This window comes from Hypanus sabinus, chromosome 14, assembly GCF_030144855.1.
Source record: "Hypanus sabinus isolate sHypSab1 chromosome 14, sHypSab1.hap1, whole genome shotgun sequence".
Classification (NCBI taxonomy): Eukaryota; Metazoa; Chordata; class Chondrichthyes; order Myliobatiformes; family Dasyatidae; genus Hypanus; species Hypanus sabinus.
Genome location: NC_082719.1, coordinates 68,017,568 through 68,042,203, shown reverse-complemented (window position 1 = coordinate 68,042,203; position 24,636 = coordinate 68,017,568). Strand labels below are relative to the sequence as shown.

The 24,636-nt window shown below is 38.2% G+C and overlaps 1 protein-coding gene and 1 long non-coding RNA gene across 2 annotated transcripts in view; one reads left to right on the top strand and one right to left on the bottom strand.

Annotated features, from left to right (window-relative positions):
- The window catches only part of LOC132404840 (uncharacterized), a 44,157-nt gene extending 20,450 nt beyond the window's left edge, over nucleotides 1-23,707 (bottom strand). The window contains exon 1 of the long non-coding RNA XR_009515683.1: nucleotides 23,604-23,707. This is a non-coding gene — a long non-coding RNA (uncharacterized LOC132404840). The remainder of the gene's footprint in view (nucleotides 1-23,603) is intronic.
- A 67-nt stretch (nucleotides 23,708-23,774) lies between these two features.
- The window catches only part of map3k1 (mitogen-activated protein kinase kinase kinase 1, E3 ubiquitin protein ligase), an 84,214-nt gene continuing 83,352 nt past the window's right edge, over nucleotides 23,775-24,636 (top strand). Inside the window, exon 1 of the mRNA XM_059989384.1 lies at nucleotides 23,775-24,439. Coding sequence (XP_059845367.1) covers nucleotides 24,099-24,439 — 341 coding nt within the window. The 5' untranslated portion in view covers nucleotides 23,775-24,098. The remainder of the gene's footprint in view (nucleotides 24,440-24,636) is intronic.

Here is a 24,636-nt window from a genome sequence, read left to right as displayed (position 1 = left end):
CTAGGGAATAAAGATCAAATATGACCAGCTTCTTCCTATAATTCAAGCCCTCTAAGTCCAGGCAGCATCCTTGTAAACCTCTTCTGCACTTTCTGCAGCCTATAAATGTATTTCTTGTAACAAGGTGACCAAAACCATACACAATACTACAAGTGTGACCTCACCAGCAAGTTATATAATGTCACTGCTCCTGAACTCAATGGCCTGGCTGATGAAGCGCAGTGATCTAAACACCTTCTTCACCACTCTGTCTACTTGGCCAGCTTCTTTCAGTGAACTGTGCTCCAAGATCCCTCAGATCCACATTTGTGCACTGCCTTTTCATTGACTGTACAAGTCCGACCCCAGTTTGGCTGTTCAAAATTCATCAACTTAGTTCACCCAAGTTGAAATCCATTTGCCATTCCTCAACCTAAACTGATCAAGATCTCTTTGCAATTCACTGTAATCTGCTTCACTATCAACAAGTCCCCCTGATTTAGTATCATCAGCAACTTTCTAATCATATCATGTACATTCATATTCAAACAATTTATGTGAATAAAGAATAACAGATGTCTTAACACTAACCCCTGTGACCCCCACAAGTCACAAACCTCCAGTTGGAGGAGCAACCTTCAACCATCACCCTCTGCTTCTTATCATTGATTGAGCCAATTCTGAATCCACTTCAATTGGATTCCATGCAACCTCACCTTCCAGATCAGTTTGCCATGCAGGACCTTGTCAAAGATCTTACTAAAGTCCATATCAAACTTATTCACTGCCCTACCTTCATCCATCTCCTCAGTTACCCTTCCAAAAAAATCCAAAAAATTTGTCAGACATAAAACAAAACCATGCTATTCCTGATCAGCCCTTGACTATCTAAGTGATGGCAGATCTTGTCCCTCAGAATTCCCTCCAGTAACTTCCCTACAAATTAAATCAGGTTCATTGGCCTGTCCTTGCCACCCTTCCTGAACAATGGAACAACATTAACTACCCTCAGTCGTTTAGAATTTCACCAGTGGCTAACGATGAAGAAAATATCTTTACAGAGGCTTTTGCAATTTCTTCCCTGGGGTCCCATTAGGTCTAAGGCTCTGGAAATTTGCCCAGGGTCTTGGATCATATGTATATTACAAGGAAGTGGGTATCTGCACTTGGAGACTGCAAATACCTCTTTCCTTGCAATATAAGTATGCTCCAAGTTGTCACTTTTTATCCTAATTTCTTTGGCATCCATGATATTCTCCTTCGTAAACACTCAGGAAAAACAGAAATTAAACAAACTCAGCCATCTTATGCAGCTCCATACATAAGCAACCCCAATGATCTTTAAGAGCACCTAGTTGCTCCCTAATCACCCATTTACCATTATTATAAATTTTAAAAACCTCATGGGATTCTCTTTACCTTGTCTGCCAAATCTATCCCATACCCTCTTTTTCTTCATCTGATTTCCCTCTTAAACTTAAACTTCTATATTCATCAAGTGGGTTCCTTCATACCCAGCTGCCTAAATACTTCCTTTTTTTGTCCTTACCAGCACCTTGATGTCTCTCATCAGCCTGGGTTCTTTGAACTTGGTATGTCCACCCTTCATCCTGATGCTCTAACAGGATGTCTACTCTTTATCTTAACTTAGTTAGAGCATATGCTGTCCCTTCTCAGCACTACAGAAATCCTCCTCCATATACAGGTCAGATGGAAGTATTGCCTGAAGATTGACACAGACTGTATTTCTGATTAAATCCAAGGCAGAGGAATGGGTTGTGATTGTAATGGATTTAAAGAGCAGGCAGAAGTTCTGCCCCAGTGGTGATGTGGACAACAGGGAAACAATGGATGTAGCAAGCATAAATTTGCTACAAATGACCTAATTGCATAGACATGATCCTACTTTTACACAGATGATACTTGCCTTGTGTTGTGTGGCATTATAAATCTGTTTATTAGCATAGAATCAACAACTCTGGCAGTTCAAAACCCATGAGAGACCGCAGAGCAATCTGTGTGGCCTGGTGCATGATTTTTAAAAGACCAATATACAGGAAAGCTAACAGAATATTATTATTTATCACAACGGGATAAATTTATGCGGTTATGCTTTCGTATTATGGGTGTTTACTGAGACCACATCAGGAGTACAGTGTGTAAGATTGATGCAATGATGTTAATACATTGCAAGGAGTTCAGAGATTTGCTGTAATGAATGGGTAGGGGGTCATTGTTTAAAAATAAAAGATGGCTATTTCTGACAGATGAGGTAAAAGTTATTCTCCTGGAAGGTTGTGGGTCTACGGAGTTCTCTTACTTAAAGGGTGGAGGAAGCAGAACTGCATAAATATTTGATAAATATGGAGGTGAAAGGTTACTTGAGGTAGTCAGAATGTAAAGCTGAAGTTACAGATCAGCCCTCATCTTATTAATTAATGAGCAAAATGACCTCCTCCTAGTTCATATATTTATATGTTCGTATAAATCCATATTTCAAAAAATATATATACAGGTATATACACACACTCAGTTTGTTATACACCTCTATGAACTAGCAAGTCTTCTGACTCGACCTCAAAGATCTCAAACATCCACAAAAGCATACACATCTATCCCACTGAGGCTGCCTATCTTACAAGCTACCCATCTTACAAACATCAGTGTCTTAACAGAAATTAGTGCAGTCTATTACTCCACAAAGCTTCAAGAATTCTACAAAAATCTGAAATCCATTTGCTCAAGAAAATTGAGACAAAACAGCTCAGAACAGTCACTGTTGCCTAGAATATTGTCGAGGCTAAGGAATTCAGGGTGACAGTGATCTTAACCTCTGCAGGTAGAAGTCTCATCATCACTTAAAAACCCTAGCCTCTAATGATAAGTTGATGGCTCCCTGAACATTCATGGGATATTGGGTCCATAAACATGTTTGCTTCTCCTACTTCCTCAGTATTCCTTATACAGCATACACAGCAGGAGTACAGCAAAAGCATATTCAGCAAATAGAAACTGTTGAATAGTAACAGTGAAACCCACCCAAAGAATTCTGCTATTTTAGAGTCGTAGCATCAAACACAAGTCCTTAAGCCTATTTGTCCACCATGATCACCAAGCAGCCATATATATACACCATTATATCTCCACAAATTCCCTGCCCCATTTAGACTAGGTGTTATTTACAGTGGCTAAGTAGTCTCCGAACCAGAATGTGGTGGGTAATTGGAACACGCAGACAGAGCGTGCCTACAGTCAGGTTCAAATGCAAGTCTCCAGATCTGTGAGGGAGCTGTGCTAACTGCTGCAAAGGAAGTTTTTTGGAGAAAGGTAAACTTTCGTTCATGTTCTTCAAGTGAAAAAGCACATCCAACTTCATCTGCCAAAGTTCCAAGCATACATTTTACAATGGCATCGCTCTGTGTCTGAAGCACCTGATAAACATCTGGCATATATTACAGAATACCTTGTCCAGAACTGCTGCATGCACTTTGCAATATACATATAGACATACAATTTAGGAAAAAGACTAAGCCAATTAGCCCCTTGACCCTGCTGCACAACTTAATAATAGCATGGCTGATCTGATTATAACTTTTAACTCCACATTTTTCTCTGCCTTGATAAGCTTCCAACCACTTGCTTATTCAAGTATCTATCCACCTCTACCTTAAGAATATTCAAAGATACTGTGTCTGCTGCCTTTTGAGGGAAAACCTTTCACCTCATCTCTGTCTTAAAAGGGCAAAGCCCTATTTATAAACAATAACTGAAGTCTCACATTCTTTCACAGAAGATAGATGTGTTTCACCACTTTGTAAAATCCTTTATATTTCAATCAAGTTGTCACTCGCTTTCCAAACTCCAGCAGTTTGAAACATTGCCTGTCCAAACTTTTACTCACAAGGCAGCCCACCTGTTCCAAGTTTCAGTGTGATAAACCTTCTCTTAAATACGGAGATCAATTGTGCACACGATACTCCAGATGTGGTCTCAACATTGTTCTATGTAACTGAAGCATAATCTCCCAACTTTTGTAAGTAATTTACCTAGTAATAATGATAATATTCTATTAAACTTCCTAATTACTCATACCTCCATACTAGCCATTTTTAGATTATGCACCCCATCCCTCTATTTTCACTCGATATGGTTCTTTTGATTTTTCTTGCCAAGACTTTCCCTATCCACATCCCTGTGTAATCTTCAATATTCTCTTTCACATCTTACTTTCCTACCTATCTTTGTGTCATCAACAATTTGAAGACCCATATCTTTCATATGGAAATATTCTATCTGTGCAGAATTATCAAAGTTTTCTGATATTAAGCATCAAAATTCTGTTCTACACACTGAAAATCACCATTATGCAATTCTTTTTCTAAGTACTTGTTATTTCCTATTTTAAAAGTAATAGATAAGTGCAATTTTGTTACTTTAGACATATTACATCTACAGAACATTAAGGAAGAGTGTTATCAAAATTGAGCATATAATGAGAAATATTGTTTTGCCCCAGTATTAACGTAAAGAAAATATCAACAATTAATCATTAGATACTTCAGGATTGGAGATCTGTAATGGTTCATGTGTTGCTGCCTCCAGGACAGCAAGGAAATTGTATCAAATGCAACTGTTGCTTAGCTATCCAATGTGCATCAATAATCAAAAACATTACTGCAGAATGCATATCTTTTCTGAACAACCAAAGACTCACATGGGAAATGCAGAATCCTATGATTTTTCAAAAATAATCATATAACCATATAACAATTACAGTATGGAAACAGGCCATCTCGGCCCTTCTAGTCTGTGCCGAATGCTTACTCTCACCTAGTCCCATCGACCTGCGCTCAGCCCATCACCCTCCATACCTTTCCTGTCCATATACCTATCCAATTTTTTTTTATGACAATATCGAACCTGTCTCTACCACTTCTACTGGAAGCTCGTTCCATACAGTTACCACTCTCTGAGTAAAGAAGTTCCCCTCATGTTACCCCTAAACTTTTGCCCCTCTCAACTCATGTCCTCTTGTTTGAATCTCGCTTACTCTCAATGGAAAAAGCCTATCCATGTTAACCCTATCTATCCCCCTCATAATTTTAAAAACCTCTATCAAGTCCCCCCTCAATCTTCTACACTCCAATGAATAAAGACCTAACTTGTTCAGCCTTTCTCTGTACTTAGGTGCTGAAACTCAGGTAACATTCTAATAAATCTCCTCTGTACTCTCTGTATTTTGTTGACATCTTTCCTATAACTCAGCAACCAGAACTGTGCACAATACACCAAGTTTGGCCTCACCAATGCCTTTCACAATTTAAAAAATTACATCCCAACTCCTATACTGAATGCTCTGATTTATAAAGGCCAGCATACCAAAAGCTTTCTTCACCACCCTATCCACATGAGATTCCACCTTCAGGGAACTGTGCACCATTATTCCTAGATCACTCTGTTCTACTGCATTCCTCATGCCCTACCATTTACCATGCATGTCCTATTTTGATTAGTCCTACCAAGATATAGCACTTCACATTTATCAGCATTAAGCTCCATCTGCCATCTTTCAGCCTACTCTTCTAATTGGCTTAAATCTCTCTGCAAGCTTTGAAAACCTACTTCATTATCCACAACACCACATATCATCTGCATACTTACTAATCCAATTTACTGCCCCATCATCCAGATCATTAATGTATCATCATTAAGAATCATTATTTAAAGGGATATTGCATCAATGCATTTAATAGTAAATCTTTATATGGTACTCCATTAGCATTACATTTCTGTGATATATTCTGCTTGCCCTTTGGCAGCACTTAATTGCTAGCTATTCAAACTATTACAAATTCAGTGCCATAGTTTCAAGAGTCCACCTCATCTGACTTAAATGGCTCCAACCACTCATTCAATAGTTAAATTCCAACCCATTTTCAACAACTAATCCTATAGAAATAAGAGTATTGTAAATAGAGTTATAGTTTAAGTTAAAGTTATCTGGTGGCTTCACAATTCTCAGAATCAGCATCAGGTTTATTATTCTTTATAGCTACATCAATATGTTGGGACCAGGTTAGATCCTCAGAGATCTTGACACCCAGGAACTTGAAGCTGCTCACTCTCTCCACTTCTGATCCCTCTATGAGGATTGGTACGTGTTCCTTCATCTTACCCTTCCTGAAGTCCACAATTAGCTCTTCCGTCTTACTGATGTTGAATGTCAGGTTTTTGCTGCGGCACACTGCACTAGTTGGCATATCTCACTCCTATACACCCTCTCGTCACTACCTGAGATTCTACGAACAATGGTTGTATCATCAGCAAATTTATAAGGAATATTTGAACTATGCCTAGCCACACAGTAATGTGTATATAGAGAGTAGAACAGTGGGCTAAGTACACACCCCTGAGGTGCACCAGTCTCAGACATGTGGTAAGAAATTCATCCTGATGTAAATTAAGCTCTCAGGGACAACAATGCTCTTCTACTGGGATCATCAGATTGAAATCTGTTTCTTCCATTCAAAAAATAATCTTGAATTCATCCTACCACTCTTGGTCTCCTCATGGTGTAAACAAGGGTGCAGGATAAACATTTTGTGTTAAATGACAGAATTATAGTTACTAAAAAGGTACAAATTTATCAAAAATATTAAAAGCTGTATTCATTTTATGAAGTATTATACTTGAAGCTATAAAAATAATAATAATCTACCAATGTGACTAATTCACATGACATTACAGTGAATAATGTGGCTTTTACATCTATTCTCCCTTGCCAAACTAAAATAAGGCTTTCCAAATACTATTCCTGACAATATCCCTTTAAATAATGGTTCATTTATTTCTTTTGAAGACGTCCTATGATGTGTTGACCTACATTTTGCAGACAGGGCTCTGCTTCATGTTTTAATAACAAATCCTGACTAGCTGCAGGCAGCTATCTGTCCTGCCTTGTTAATAACACGCAGACCCAGGAAGCCGAATGAGCAAACTGAAGTACACTAGAAAAAAAGACATGACATGTGCCTTGAAATAAAGTTATTTCAAAAATATTTTAAGGTTTTAAAAAAGGTTTAGAGAACAACATTTAATTTTTGGAGAGTCAAAATATGTACTTGTGTCAGGGAACAGAATTTGGGGGACAATTTGACTTTGACAGAATGACACTTGTTTAAAATTCACATTGAATTCCAGGTCTGCCTATTGGCAGGAGATAAGTTAATCTAAACGTGTCAATCATTCAGATTACATGATTACAAAGAAAAAAAATTTCTGCCAGGAAACATTTTTATGAAAAATGGACCTAGCTTCATCATCAATGAATTTCAAAAAACAAGGTGAGGTTTAGATAACCGGATGTAACATCTCCATATGTTCTTTAAACACACGTCTGACTTATATTGTTCAGGTTTGCTTGGCACTATTTTGATGTGGAGCCCTTTTATTGGATGCCCCATTTAGCTCAGTCTCCTTTCTCATTTAGACAGAATCCGGAAGCTTTTTGATTGAGGGAAAATAAAGAGTTTAACAGCACAACCGGTCATGTCCTATAGACATCTCATGGTGCAATTTGTGTGTTCTGGCTTATTTTTCCTCTTCTACAGCACTGGAGAACAGAGAATTGCAACACCATAACCACCTTTCCAACTGAGGTTAGAAAACACAGTGTAGGAAAAGATCAAAACTAGGATGTTCCAGGCCTCGGTAGCTTGATACTATATTCAGCAGTGAACGGAACACAAAATATTAATTAAGTTATATCTTAAGATTTTTAGCTAGGATAGATGGAAGGAAAGAATCAAAAGACTAGCAATTACAATATTTAATGCCCGGATATCTTAAACCCTAAACTTGCTGACAGACCAGCTGGAAGCACATGTGCCTGCCTGACAGTATAAAAAAGAATTTACAGAAGTAACGTAGACACTCAAACTCAGGGACAATGTTTGACAAAAAATAATAGATACAGAGAACTTGCAATCATCTCTGGAAATAATTGAATCAACAGAAAGCCAAAGAGCTGCTTTCATCATTGCCAGAGAGACTTGCTGTCTGTGCTAGCAGCACATATATTTCGCTTTGTTTACTGACAATTTGTGTACCATATATGCTCAAGGCTTTCTCAAAAGGGTACAATCCTTTATAGTGCTGTTATATCTTGAGTGATGCAAGATGAATTGACAGCTAGTGATAATACATTTACCAACTTCAACCTTCTCCTTGTGCATCTGATGTTTATATTTTCCCCAGGGTATCAATAAGGCACCAGAATAATTTACTTAATGTTACAGTCTATATACATTTCATAGTTATTTCAATTGCATGCCAATAAAAAATGTTTTGCTAACACTTCAATTTTATGGTTTTATTGTAAAACAATATTCTTTGTATCTAAGTTCTCAAAATTGGATAAGTATGTTAAATCCAAATCTGTAGTATAATCAATTACAATTATAAATTGTTCTGCCAGAATCTCTACGAGGCAATGAAAAATACAATTGTCAGAGCTAACAGATGGTCTTCTAGTGCCAAATGAAGGCCAGTGACTGCTGCTGTTAATGATGTGCAATATTTTCAGGATCTTAGCAAACCTCTTTGATTTCTGAAACATTAAAAATTATTAGTCTTTCTTCTTGTCAACAAATTTAAACAATATTTGAGTTTCCACCGTGAGAAATCTTAAGCCATTTGGAAATGTTGGGAGTGAAGTTCTTTTTGTACAACATAGTCAATATGCTCCAAGTATCAATGTCAAATCAGAACTCCCTTGTTCCTCCTGCAAACTCTTTTATGTGTGGCCAAAATGCAAGTTTGCCAAGTTACTTAGATGCCTCGGAGCTTAAAGGACAAATGAAAACCTCTGAATCATGAGAATGCAAAATGAATGGAGGGCATTTTGTATTTACAAATAAAATATTTTCCAAAACAAGAAAACCTAACCTAGATTTCTGGACCCCAAGTGCATTAAATAAAATACTTCTAACAAATGAAAATAAAAAAGTGGCATCATTTACATTGAAGAAGGTTATCAGGCATTACAGTGGGATCTTGATCAGCTAGGTAGGTGGGCTAAGGAATAGCAAATGCATTAGTAGTTTACTTGCAGGCATTCACAGCAGAGCAAAGAAATATAATAGAATAAATAAAAGCCACTGACAAAGAAGACAAACTGCACAAGTACAAAAATAAATCAATAAATACTGAGAACATGTATTGCAGAGCCCCTGAAAGTGAGCTCATATGTTGTGGAATCAGTTCAGTGTTGAGGTGAGTGAAGTTGTCAATGCTGATTGAGGAGCCTGATGTTGGAAGGGTAAAAATTGTTCCTGAACCTGGTGCTGAGCGAAGGCTCCTGTATCTTTCCCTGATGGCAGCAGTGAGAAAAGAAGATGGCCTTGATGATGGATCCTGCTTTCTTGTCACAGCACTCCTTGTCGATGTGCTCAATGTTGGGGAGGGCTTTTCCTGTGATAGACTGTGCTTTATCCATACATTTTGTAGACTTTTCCCTTCTTGGGCATTGATGTTCCTATACCAGGCCATGATACAACCAGTCAGGATATGCTCCACTGTACATCTATGGAAGTTTGTCAAAGTTTTAGATTACATGTCAAATCTGCACAAATGCCAAAGAAAGGAGAGTCACTGCCATGTCTTCTCTGTAATGACACTTACATGGTAGCCCCTGGAAAGATCCTCTGAAATGATGATGTCAAGGAATTTTAACTTACTGACCCTCTCCACCTCCAATGCCCTAATGAGGACTGGCTCATGGACCTCCGGTTTTTTAGATCATAATACCATGAAACATAAGAGCAGAACTAAGCCATTCAGCCTATCGAATCTACTCAGCCATTCCATTATGGCTGATTTATTATCTCTCTCAACCCTTCTCCCCATAAAATTTGAGACCCTTACTAATCAAGAACCTATGGACCTCTGTTTTAAATGTACCCGATGACTTAGCCTCCACAGCCGTCTTCCTCTTCCTGTAGTCAATAAACTGCTCTTTGGTATTGCTAATATTGAGTGAGAAGTTGTTGTGCGGCACCATTCAACCTCACTGTCAATCTCCCTCCTAATATGCCAATTTGTCACCATCTTTGATTCAGCCATCAACAATGGGGTCATCAGCAATCTTGGAGGTGTACTTCGCTCCACAATCATAAGTATAAAGTGTCTAGGAAAGCTCTAAGGACACAACCTTGTGGTGCACCTGTACTGATAGTGATTGTGGAGGAGGGGGTCTACAAGTGACGGAATCGAGGATCCAGTTGCAGAAGGAAGCATCAACGCTTAGGTCATGGTTCCCTGAAAGTGGAGTCAAATTTACCCAGGGTAGGAAGAAAGGTATTTGGCATGCTGACTTTATCAGTTATGGCACTGTGTTTAAAGTTGAGAAGATATGTCACAATTTACCAGGTGCAGGTGAGACTGCATTTGAGGTATTGTGTTCAGCTTTGGGCATCCTCTGGTATTAAAAAATGTCATTACACTGTAAAAAGTGCAGTAAGGATCAACAAGGATGCTGCCAGGACTCAAGGGACTGGGTTTTGGGAGAGGTTGGATTTTTCCTTGGAGAAGTTCTGCGCTGTGGAAAGGAGAATCGTATTGAGGTGTATAAACTCCTGAGGTGGGGGGGATAGATGGGGTGAATTAAAAATTAAATCATTCTTTTTCTTATGGTTGGGGTATCAAGAACTAGAGGGTTGAGGTTTAAGGTGAGATGGAATTATGTAATAGAAACTTGAGGGGAAAGTTGCTTTTTTTTAAAAACAGAGGATAGTATGTCTATGCAATGAGCTGATAGAGGAAGTGTTTGAGGCAGGTACAGTAACAAAAAGAGACAGCTAGATGTTAAGAGACAGTTGGATGATAGATGTTTAGAAAAATACAGGTCATATGTGGGTAAATGGGACTAGCTCAGACAGCATCTTGCTCCATGCAGACCAGTTGTGTTGAAGGGCTTGCTTCTGTGCTGTATGGGTCTATGACTCTAAAACTGAGCTGCACGTTTGAAACATTTGATGGTGACTAATTAACTGATTTTAGATAACCTATTACATTAGACATTTTATCTTTCAAATATACCTAAATTTCCTTCATTTTTAAAGATCTGAATTTTGCTTTCACATTTCTGCTCCCATTTGAGAGCCCAGCTGTAGTTACTGTTTTACTCCATTTTCACTCAAGCTAAAGGAGAACATCAAATGGTCATTCTCCATTGCCAGCTCAAATTTTGCTAACTATTCATGGTTGCTGAGCAGGCTTCATGAAGGTGGTTCTTCTTGAACTGCGAAAGTTCATGAGACAACAATTAGGTCTGATTGAATGGATGCTAAGCCGCATCAGAGTATTATTAAGAGTTAATTTTTTGGCTGTGAGTATGGAATTACATTTGGAATAGATGGGGTGAGGTTGCTTGCTAAAGATCATTTGTAAACCAGATTAGCTTTTTCCAACAATGTGGCAGTTTCACAGTTAGTACTATTTTTTAAAATATTTCAGATTTAATTAATAGACTTTATATTCTCCAGCTGCTGTGGTGAGATTTGAACTTATCTCCAAATCATTAGTCTAGGCTTCTGAATTGCTACATCAGTAATTTAGCTGATATGCTATTATACCCCTAAACTCTCTTATAATACAGACCATTATTCTTTGAAATTAGAAATACCAATTTGTTTCACAGTAGGATGATTCATATTGCATTATGGAATTGTAGAACTACTTTGAGTTCCAGATGTTTACTGCTGAATACCATAGCTTTCAGCTCTACAAGGGCTTTTCAAAATTATCTTCCCTTCTTCTATTCTCCTGAAAGCACAAACTTCTACTGGGGTAAAGTTTCATGAGCACCAGCTGCCCTCTGGTTTATGGCCCAAGTAATTATTCTTGATATTTGAGCCTGAACAGCGCTTGTCCACAGGTTATTCAATCATTCAAGGCAGACTAACAAATCTGATCCTGTCTTCATTTGGTCTCAATAAGTACGCACCTTCCAGAAGAAGTCACTGGATAGCAATAAAGAGTTTGAGCCTTGACCTGGCTAAATTTTTCCGTCTCTCTTTAGCACAGAAATTCTTGGGCTGATCGTTGCCAATTTTGACCTGGTGCCAATCTGGCTGAAATGAAGTAACTTGGTTCAAACACAAGATCAAAAAGTCAGATTCCAAAGAAAGCACTGAAGAGCTGGTCTGTGTATTTAATACATTGCAAAAGAGATACGAATGTGCTTCAATGTAGAAAGAAATATCAGGTTTCAGTTGGTGCTAATAAATCAGTTGAACTACCTTTGTAGAGTATTCCAGCATCTTAAAATTTAGTGGAAAAGTAGAAAGTATGTGAAATTCGAGGTATTGAACAAAGTTGTTAAGCAATGAGATTATAAAAGTCTTATGTAATTTTTGGGTGATCAGTTCAATAGAATGTGCCTTTTTGGATAATGAAGACATGCTCTTATTTTGAAGTCCAGACTTTATTTTAAAGCAAACAGATGATAGCTACAGAGAACTACTCAAGGATCCCGGTGCAGAGAAATCCAGCTGTCCTTTGCAGATTTGTGCTCCAGAACAAATTTCCCAACAGTGTGAAAAATTGCTCCAGTCTGTCCAATTTACAGAAAGTTAGACCATTCTACTTGGGCTAAATAACTGGCCATTCAGTCTACTCATCAGCAAAGGATGCAATCCTGAATGTTGTTACCCATTCACTCCCTCTTCAGATTTGCCACAGCCGGTTGGCTAGACTTCATCACAGCTTTGGCCCACGTATTGAACCAAAATTTGAATTCTAAAATGGAATTGAAAGAAAATGATTTGATATCAAAATACCCTGGTAAAACTGGAGTCAATGGGCATCAAGGGGAAAACAACCTATGGCAGAGTCATATATCACACAAAGGATACCAGAGATTAATTATCCCAGCATCAGGATTTCACTGTGAACTCACCAGTGCTGTGTTCTGGTCTAATTACCTTCAGTTGCTTCAGCGATGAGCCTCCTTCCAATATGAGCTTGGAATAGGGGATGGTCTCTGCTGATTGCACTATGTTTCAGTGTTAACATTCAATGGTAATACTATCACCATGATCACCACCATCCTGGGAATCTCCAATCATCCTAAACTCACTGCACCAACCACATTAATATTGTGACTACTATAATAGATCAGAGACAGTGTACCTTGCAGTGAGTGACTCAGCTCCTGATACCCCAAGACCTTTAGGCAATGTACAAGGGACAAATCAGTTGATTGACGAAATACTCTCACTCGCTGGGGTGAGTAGTGCAGATGCCTCTCAAGAAATTTGACACCATTAGTACAAAGCATCTCTTTCTAAACGTCCATCCCCTTCACCGCCAGTGCATAGTGGATCTATGTGTGCACTATCATACTGTTCACTATCTACAAAATGAACTGCATTTATTCATCCATCCAGACTCTCCAACAGCACCTTCCAAACCAGGGTCCACTATCACTAAGAAGGAAAAGGAGAGCAGGGTCATGGGAGTACCACCACCAGAAAATTCCCCTTCAATCCACACACTATCCTGACTTGGAAACATATTGCTATGCCTTCATCTTTGCTGCATCTATATTCCCAAACCTCCTGCCAATCAGAATACTCAGAAGTACCTTTACAATCAGACTACAATGAGTTAAGAATGCAGCCCACTATCATCTTTTGAAAAACAATTAGGAATGAGAGATAAGTGCTTGCATTGTCAGCAATCTACATATCCCAAAAATTTTAAAACATCTCATCAGATTGAAGCCTTAAGATTAATCTGGACAACAAATAGGAAACTCAAATAATGACTTTTATTTAAAGTGTTACATAGGACAAGTGTGAAAAGAAATCCAGTTAAATGTAATTGCATTTATACAGAGTGATTATAGGCTGATTAACAGCAACAAAAGTTTGACATTCCATTTGATGATGAGTAGACATTCATTTGATTTATTTTTGCTGTAATTTACATTAACACAATTCAGTTCTAAAATATAGAAATGCCATGTAAAATATGTTGAAAGTATCTTAACGGGCTGCATCATAGTTGATATGGCAATTCGGATGTATAGGAACAGAAAAAAGCTGCAGAGGGTAGTGGACTTAGTCTAGTACATCAAGGGTACATCTCCCTCCGCCACTTAAAGTATCTACATGAAATACTGCCTCAAGAAGACAACACCTATTATCAAACATCCCTCTAATTTGGACCATACCACCTTCTTGTAGCTATGATTGGGCAGAAGCTTCAGAACCGGTAGTTCCCTTCAATCATTGTGTTGTTGAATCAACATGAACAACCCGAACCATTAATTCAGTTTGGTAATGCTATGACCATTTTATATTACAATAGCTTCAATAGGAGTTACCTTCTTCCCATCACAGAACTGCAGCATGTCTGTAATAAACTGGAGAGGGAGAACTTCTCACAACTGAATGCTACTGGTAAGATTTTCCCTTTGAGCATATTATCTGTACATAATCATACAGATATAGCACAAAGAATAACTACTATTGGGAAAATATACTACACAAATATTATACAAACATCAAAAAATGGGTTCTTAGAAATGTAGCAAGCGAAAAGGATGGCAATAACAGCTCCTAAACACAAAAACTCAAGAAAGTGGGAGCAGGAGTGGCTCCAAGCCCATCAAGCATACCCTGAGATCCAATAAGATTATGGTTGATTTATACTATTTTACTGAGGTTCCAGACTGAGAACATTCTTCCTGGTTGCATCACAGCCTGGTTGGAGGTTCTAATGTGCAGGATGCAAGAGGCAGCTGAAGGGCGTAGGTTCAGCCATTTCCATCATTAGAACAACCTTCCCTACCATTAAAAACATCTTCAAGAGCTGGTGCTTCAAGAAGGTGACAGGCATAAGGATCCTCACCATCTGGGATGCAACCTATTCTCATGACTACCATTAGGGAAGAGGTATATGAGTTGAAGACCGGTGCTCAAACATTCAGAAGCAGCTTCGTCCTCTTTACCCAGGTTTCTGAATGGTCCATGAACCCATGAAAATATCTTGTCATTCCTTCATTTTGTCCTTTTTATTTTGGAATTCACAGTCATTTTATGTCTTTGTACTATACTGCTGCCATGAAAAAACAAATTTCACATCATCTAAGTCAGTTAAAATAAATTTGATTCTGATTCCTTAAATGTAACTTTATAAACACAGCCCTAGTAGAGCGATACACATGTTATATTAATGTGAGCAGATGTTAGAGTGATAAAATGCCAACGTGGTCATTGGACACTAATTCTACTCAAATTAGCTGTAACATAGAACATTTTTCTAGTGCTGTACTGATAAAAAAAAACATGGCCAAAGAAAGTGGATAAATTATTAAACAGGGAATCATTAGTAAAACATATCAGCACAAATGAATCCATTGATTAGAAGAACTCTACAATGAAGAACTTCTATTATATAGCTGACATTGTTAAACTGCAGGCACAATGAAAATATTTCTCTGTGATATTCTTAAAAAAAAAGTACTCTACAGCTAAATGGCCTGCATATGACCTGGCAGGCAGCAGAAAGCATCCTATACCCTCTTACTTGTTAAAACCAGGTTACTCTGAACGCTATTTTTGCCGTAACTATAACACAGGTCATACCCTCGCAAGAGGCTAAAATTAGATTGAAGAACAAATTTAAGGAGGCTGCACCCTGTTGAGCAAATACAGATGCATTACCCTATATAGACAAAATGATTTACTGTGCAGCACTCAGTGCATGTTATGTGACCTGGGATCTTAAATGTGCAATTTATCATGGCTCTAAGTAAATTCACCATATGGGAAAGTAAAAAATGTGTAAATACAGGAAAGAAATTGCATTGTTTAAACTAAAAATGGATATGATCATTAATGACAGTTAAGAACTATAAATATTTTGATATTTATCTAATTCTATAACTGGATCCTCTAACACGATCCTATAACTGGATATTTCAGATCTTAAAGAAAGTTCACCTTCTCAAGTGATTTTCCACATTATTCTAACAATTAAGCTAAATATAATTAAAGCTCTTTGCATTGTATTCCTTCTTGAATAAGAATGTAATAAGTCTTCATGACTTTGCTTTTTGGTAATACAAATTTTAGCTTCTATGATATAAGCACCTTGTCTGAAATTCATTGTTAAACATTTATATTTATTTTAAACATTCAGATTCTTTACTCACTGTAGAAAAAGTCATTTAAAAGTTATTGTATTAAATAGAACTGAAGATTTAAGTGTAAGGTTGTATGTCCATTTAACAATTAAAATTGTTAAATAAACAGTTCTCAGCTTCTTTTTTTGAATTTTAAGAAGAATATTTTGTCTTCAAACTATAATTGTGAGGATTACTTGGTGGGACCAATGTAGCACAGAACAAGTTATATATAATTTTAATAATAAAGTCAATGTTTATGACTATGTGCACTGATGTAAATCACCCACAGGCAAGCTCAATAACGTTACCAAGGCAATTTCTTTAATTAAAGCTGGACATACTATTCTTTAGAACAAAATGTTCAAAAAGAAAAGAGGATAAAAAGCAGATGAAACTAATCCTTTAAAATTCTTTTCAAAAGTACTTTAGGACTTGTTAAAAATATCCAGAAATGAACAGTTATTCAGGGTTGAAAAAAGAAGTCAATTCGTTAGGCACATTCATTTGAATGTGCTCAAATGAAAGCTAAATAATGCAAACTTTTTACGAGTTTCTAATTATCTCAAAGTACTTACATATCTTCATAATGTTTACAACTGGCCCCCTCATTACAGAGGGTTTGTGTTTTTTGAATAACATCCACATCCTGATTTCCTCTAAAGTGAAACCCTAATTCCCATTGAACACTATGTTATGGAGAAGCAATCCTATGGTTTTTTTCTCTGAAGTAATGATAATATTTGCAGCTGCTAGTTGCCAGCAGGAGAGCACTTAAGAGATTGTCTTGTCAGTTTCCAAAGGATATTGTTTAAGTAAGCAGCAGCTGCACTTGGTGACACAAGGGATTAGAGATGCTGTACCATGCCCCATAGGACAGCGTTTGTATCCACCATCAAACCTTTGTAAAATATCAAGTTTTGCATCTAGCGAAATTCCTTTAAGTGGTTGCTTAAGTTTACAGCTTGCACTTAAGCTCTGTTTGAAAAGGTAAGTGGGTAAAAAAAACTGTTAGACAGCAAAATAAACCTACCATGCTTAAAAAAAACGTTATCTGTGCAGTTGAAAATTAAAATAAACAAAATAAGTTGTACCTTTTCATTTTATATTTAGGTCTTTAGTAATTTTATTGATATTCCCCACATAATTTTTGGAGGGGTGAATTTAATTCTCCAGCTTGGATTTTTTGAGTACTGGTCTGTGAATTGCATAATGGCAAATGTAGTAGGTAGGCCTCCATTAGTCTTGATAGACCATGGAATTGCGCCTTGGAAAGTTTCCAGAGCGCAAGCCTGGGCAAGGTTTTTTTTTTCATGGAATACCGGCAGTTGCCGAAGCTGTGTCTCCCCTCTCCACACTACCAATGTTGTCCAAGGGGAGGGCATTAGAATGGCAAATAGTTGTACTGCTTTGGCTCTACTGCCATTACTGCATAGTTTTCAGGAGTATGCCACTCAATTCACTGTCGTCCTCCAATGTTAGTCATAATAGAAGTGAATAACGCGTTTTCTAATTCATTTCTCTATATCCAGTAATATCCTTACTTCCAGGCATTTCTTTTATTTTGCAATTGGATTTCCTTAATTAATCAATTTTCACCAAATACTTTCAGTGAATGATAGATGAAAACAACTTAAAGTTCAAAGTAAATTTATTATCAAGGTATGTATAAGTCACCATATATTACTGTGAGATTCATTTTCTTGTGGGCGTTCACAGTAGATACAAAGAAACACAATAGAATCAATGAAAAACTACACACAAGCAAAGATGGACGACCAATGTGCATAAGAAGACGAACTGTGCAAAATAAATAAATAATTTTTTAAAACAACATGAGTTACAGGGTCCTTGAAAGTGAATCTGTAGATTGTGGAATTAGTTCAGTGTTGAAGTGAGTGAAGTTATCCATGTTGGTTCAGGAGCCTGATGGTCGAAGGGTAATAAATGCTCCTGAACCTTGTGAATATTTGAGAACATTAAATAATATTCTCTGAAGTTGTTGCAGTTTCACCCTTAAATTAATACAGGAACATACCAGCAGAAAGTCTACTGTCCTACCTATATATATATATAAATATATATATAAATGTATTCTGCCCTGCATTTAACCTTGCTTCTTTACTACACATTATCTTGCTGTAACCAATCTCATTGTAAAAACTACGAATATTCAAATTTGTGGTTTTAAATTAACTGGAAGATGCCATGTAAAAGGTCTACTGCCATTTTAGAGACTTTTGTGGTTGAAGTAAACATTGTCATCCATTCACAAGGTGTAATGGTAAGTTGTTATTCTGGTATATTGTAAATGGAAAAAACTAAATTTGGCAGTAATGGTATGGAGCAAAACATAGTTGTACACTACACATGTTGATGTTTCAGATGGCCTGCATTTAGGTAAACAGAACATATAAATGCCACTAGAATAACTGAATGTAAAAGCTGGCTAGTATTTGAATTCAGAATCTAATTATAAAAAGATGACTAACAGATTTGTGTGAAAATTATATCATCAAGGTCACAAATTATGCAACCATTTTACTTGGGGAATTGACAAATACTGTTCAAACTACCTATTGTCATCAAACTGATCAGGCAAACTTATCAGACAAACTCAACTGCCCAAACAGAAACAGCATATGCACTTGTTCAGAGGCTCACAAATCACTCATAATATTTCCATCCAGCCGTGTAAAGTATCTACTGAGCATTTTGGGATAGCACTCTGAAGATGAACCACTGATTATATTCCACCAAATAATGTAAGGCTAGGTATATTATGGTAATTATTCGGTATATTTTTATGATCTTGCAATTTAAGTTTTAACACCTGCTTGGGCATTCAATCTCTGTCATCAAGTTCCATATCAATTTTATATGTACTAACTGGACAACATGAGTGGTCACTGAAAACAAATTGTCATAATTATAATATGTGAAGGCAGAAGACTTTAGTATCCTCTGCACCTGTGCTTTGGCAAGGCATATAAGAGAAGAGCCTTTACAGGAATTCAGACTTAAACTATTCTTCATAAATGAAATCAATATGTGACAAGATGAACTTAGCTTCATTCTCTTTCTAGCTTGATGCACTTTTATCTGGAAATTGGACTACTCTAAGTGTTAAGTTTGTTTAAATGATGTTTAATTTGATACTAAGTTCAATAATGAGTTGTATATTTAGGCTAGCTAACAATGTTAGGCATTTCACCTGGCATATTTAAATGAAATACCTAGCACTTATTTCCCCAAACCCTTCTAAGAAATCGGCCTAACTGTCGTATATTCTCTCATTTAGATTTTCTTTAGTAGTGAATTTAGTGGTGAAATAACAAGGTGCAGAGTTATCCAATAACCAGAAGCCAGGCAGCTAGGCAGATAAAACTGCCCACAGTCTTTCATTTTAATTTACCCTCTTGAGGACTGCAGTCAGGAAAAAGGAAATAAACCAATAGAAAGTGAGGCCCAGTGTTCCCTTGCAGAGCTGAAAGAACTAAACGAGAAGCTTTTAGTCCACAAAGTAGGAGAAGAAATAACCAAAACATACACTGACTCAGCAGCATAATCTTCTGCATGGCCTGCTACAACAAGCACAGTGCACATCACCCCTTTACTCAGGGTGATTTCAGAAGCTTAACTGATCCTAACAAGATCCTGTGACAACCAAAGCTGGTTGTCTTCAGAATAGCAGTACAAAATGCAGTAGCTAAGACCTGACTAGTACATTGATTATTCAGCTGCTTCCTTCCTTTCTTAGTAAAATCAGCCCTTTCAACTCTCTCTTGCTTTCAGTGCCAGTGCAAACACAACATTAATGATCATTTTTGAAAGAAATTTGGACAGGCACTTTAAGAAATATCAACTTGTAGAGTAAATTAAATACATGGGTTAGCTCTATGAAAAGGTCTACACTTTATTGACTGACAGACCATCTTCTATAAATGCACAGTGGAGAGTGTCTTGACTGGTTGCATGACGACCTGGTAAGGAAGTATCAATGCTCTTGAATGGAAAAGATGACAAAAAATATTGGATACGGAGGTTCAGATCCTGCAACCCACCTATGGGTCATAGGGGCGCTTTTTGCATGTCTTGGGCTGGTGAGGCCTGGCTATGCCCATCCCTCTCCAGGCCAGACCACACCCAATGCCCTCCAATTTGGATGCTCGCCATGGTTTCGAACACGTGGCTGTTATAGTTCTTCAGGGAACTCATCCACCCTGGCTGGTGACTTCTTCGACAAGGTCCTCCACCCAGTGGTGCCGTGTTAACACCACCCCCTTACATCATTTAACCCGCCAGCTGAAGCAGTGTAATGAGGTGTGCTATTTGGATGCAGACGTGAAAGATTTAGGAGATGGATGAGGACCGGTGATGCGCGTCCACCCTACGAGGTACAGTGTAGCTGCCAGACATAACAGGTACAACATCTTTCCAGAGCCCCCTACACTCACTGTAGCCCAGTGCATCAGAGGTAATGACATCCCTGCCATTCAGCACATTTACAACGAATGCAGCCACAAAAAAAAGCATCATCAAGGACATCCAGGTCATGCTCTCTTTTTGCTGCTGTCATCGGGAAGGAGGTACAAGAGTCTTAGGTTCCACCCCATCAAGCTTAGGAACAGTTATTACCCTTCAACCATCAGGCTCCTGAACTAACATGGATAACTTTACTCACATTAACTCTGAACTGATCCACAAACTCTGGAGTCATCCAATCACTTTTAAGGACTCTAAAACTTGTGTTCTCAATGTTCTTTTTATGATTATATATTTAATTTTTATTATTATTTGTTTTATTTTATATTTGCACAGCTTGTCTTCTTTTGCACATTGTTGGTCTGTCTTTGTGTGTAGTTGTTCATTGCTTCCATAGTATTACTATGTATCTACTGTGAATACCTACAAGAAAATGAATCTCAGGATAGAATATAGTGGCTTATATGTACTTTGATAATAAATTTACTTTGAATGTTGATAACTATTCCAATTCTATAAGTTTACTATGTAACTATCAATTTTGTATCTCAATTCCAGTTTACCCACATTTCTCCTGCTGCCCTTTAAATCCTCACTGTACAATTCTTTTATATTTTGTATGTAATTTACATAACTTACAAATGACTATAAAATGCACATTGCACATTTAGACAAAGATGTAATGTAAAGATTTATACTCCTTATATAGATGGAGGATGTAAGCAATAAAGTCAATTCAATTCAAGGTTCTTTTGGAAACAAGTTTAAGTCTTCCATACTTTTTTGTGACAAATTCTTTGTGATTTCAAATTCAAAGTAAATTTATTATCAAAGTACATATGTGTCACTATATAGAACCCTGAGATTCATTTTCTAGTGGGCGAACTCAATACATCTATAAAATAACTAGGGTGTTCGACCAGAGTGCAGAAGACAACAAACTACAAATACAAAAGAAAAAAAAAAATAATAAAAATAAATAAGCAATAAATATCGAGAACATGAGATGAAGTATCCTTGAAAATGAGTGCATTGGTTGTAGGAACATTGCAATAGTGAAGAAAGTGAGGCTGAGTGAAATTATCCCATTTGCTTCAAAAGCCTGGTGGTTGAGGAGTAGGTAGTAAATGTTCCTGAATCTGGTGATGCGAGTCCTGAGGCTCTTGTACCTTCTTCCTGATGGTAGTAATGAGAAGAGAACATGTCTTGGATGGTGGGGGTCCCTGCTGATGGATGCTGTGTTCCTGCAATAGCATTTCATGTAGATGTGTTCAATGGTTGGGAGGGCTTTATCCATGATATACTGGGCTATATCCTCTACTTTTTGTAGGATTTTTCATTGAAAGACTTTGGTGTTTCCATACCAGGCTGTGATGCAGCCAGTCAATATACTCTCCACTACACATTTATAGAAATATGTCAAATCCAAGATCTTGCATCAATGTGATGAATTTGGACAAGAGTACAATAGTCTATTAGCCAACTAAAGACCTGGACTGATAAAGTGGATTTCAAATCCTACCATGGTGGTCTAGATTTTATCTAGAATAAAATTTTATTTTTAGTAAGTTAACAACTAAATTAGCAACTTATGGAAGAAACAAAATGATTTGCTCAACTATCCCACCAAATCTGTGACTTCAGACCAAAATACCCTAGCAAATAATTTCTTTTAAAGGTAATTGAGTGGTAGTGATATTCACACAGCCTACAATGCTTCTTTTGCTCCTCTTATTAGACTGGTACCATTATATACTAACTTTCATACATTTTCTCAACTACTAATATGGATAGCAAGAAATGACAAATGATAGAATTCCCAGAATGGATTTTGTGCCCATTTGTTCCCTAATGCCAGGCGACTCTGGAACAAAAAAATTGTAGATCCAATTAAAATAGACCTCTGCTGACAATAAATTTATTCATCTTTAAGCACTTTACTTGGGAAAAAATATTGATCTTATTTCAATGCATTGTACCAACGCATAATGAAAGATTTTCTACAATATATTTCAGGTGAGCTGCTCGTAGAGTGTATCTATGATTGAGCATTTGCCCAGAGGTTTAAGGGGATCGTAACTGTACATAAACCTCTAAATATGGCTTAACCAAAGTTGTATACAACTGCAAGACAATATACTGACTTTTATAGTTAGTGTCCCATCAGAACATGGTAAGCCTGCCTTTCCACTTCTTTTGCCACTTTCAGGGATCTTGCACTCCAAGATCCCTTGATACATCAATGCTCCCCAGGTACTGCACAGTTCACTGTATACTTTCCTCAGGCTTTTGACCTCCAAACCTTTAGCACATCACACTTGCCCAAATTAAACTGCATCTGACACTTCTACCTCCAATTTTATGAACAGATCTATATCAGGTAGTATCCTTTGACAATCTTCCTCAGTATCTGCAATTCCACCAAATTTTGTGAAATCCAATTTATATATAAGCAGATCTCTCAGCACTGATCCTTGTGGAACACTGGTCATAGATTTCAAATTAGATCAGCCAAGATTACTTTATGATAGAGCAGATTCGAGGATGTCCTTCTATGGTTGTGTATACTCTTGTAACTGAATTGTATCGTTCCCATTCCCATTGTTTCTTATGGGGATCTCCTGTCAAATAACATTATGAATGCCTAGATTGTAGCTTCTCCAAACTGACCGTTCAAAGTGATCAAGTTATCTTTCCCTCCTCAAAATAGCTTGTCAAAATCTAGCTCAAATTTCTCAACTGAAAATGTTTGTCTCTGTGTGAAGTTATTGACCTGAAAGATTAACTCTCTTTCTCTCACCTTCGCCTAGCTTGCGGAGCAGTTCCAACGTTTTGTAGCTTCATTAAAAATATATGTGTTAGAATTTACTGCGGGATACTACCATCTACGCCTCTAGAGGAACGCATGGATGGATGAATGAATGAATGAAATGACTGATCAACTCACAGAATGCTCTCCACCGTTGATTCCTACGTCCAACTAACTTGTCGCTGTGGAGTAGGAAGTTGGTTAGTGGCCAGGGAAGGATAGGGATCTTTCTCCATATAAGGGATGGGGACGGGCCGACATCATGAAGCAGCTAGGGTGCTCCTCCCCTTGGTGAGAGGAAAAAAAATAGAAAACTCGAAGTTTGTCGGTGGGTCCTGCCCCGTGGCTGGACGAAGAGAGATGCAGCAGAGGCCGGCTAATAAACTCGTACGGTAAACCCGGTCCGGGGGAGGAGACGCGGGCAGTTTTGAAGAGCACAGCCGGAGCCTGAGTGCTTGTGCGAGGAGGGAGGATGTGAGTGCGACTGTGGAGCTGTAGAGATTGTTTCGCCCTCCTGAAACAAAAGCCGTGTGCGTTTTTGGGCCGGTGTGAGGTGGAGCAGCACCCGGCTGTACTGTAGGAGGCCAACTATTGCTCCATTATACTGGCGCCCATGAACTGAAGCAGGACAAAATGGCGGCCGCAGCGGGGACGGTGACGGGAAGCCGGGCGGCTCTGAGCGCCGACCCCACCACGGTGACCGGCAGTCGCAGCAGCAAGAGCGCCGAGTCGAGGGAAGAAGAGCTAGGCTCTGCCCAGAGGCAGTTCGCCTCTTACAGGAAACACCTCCGTAAAGTCAAAAGTGTCGACTTTGATGCTTCGGTGGAGAAAGAGGCGAGTGGCGACCCGTGTCCCCAGGCCGAGTCCAGCGCTGAGCAGCCCGCGCACTTCAGTGGGGACACCGCGGGAGGATCAGCAGTAGCGTATGGAGGCTCGGCCGGGGCTATCCTCATGGATATAGGCGCTCCTTTCAGGTAAGGTGGCTCCTGCAGCTCAGGTAATGCTCCTGGGTTGGGCGAACGTGTGGTGGCTGCGCTTGGAGAAGCGGCACGGCTCAACGCTGCTCAGGTGTCCCACATGCAACTTCGATGTAAATAAACAGTGTGTCCTAAACCTGGGCGTAACTACAGGTGATCACTGCTTTGAGGTTCTGTCTGATTTGTTATTGGGT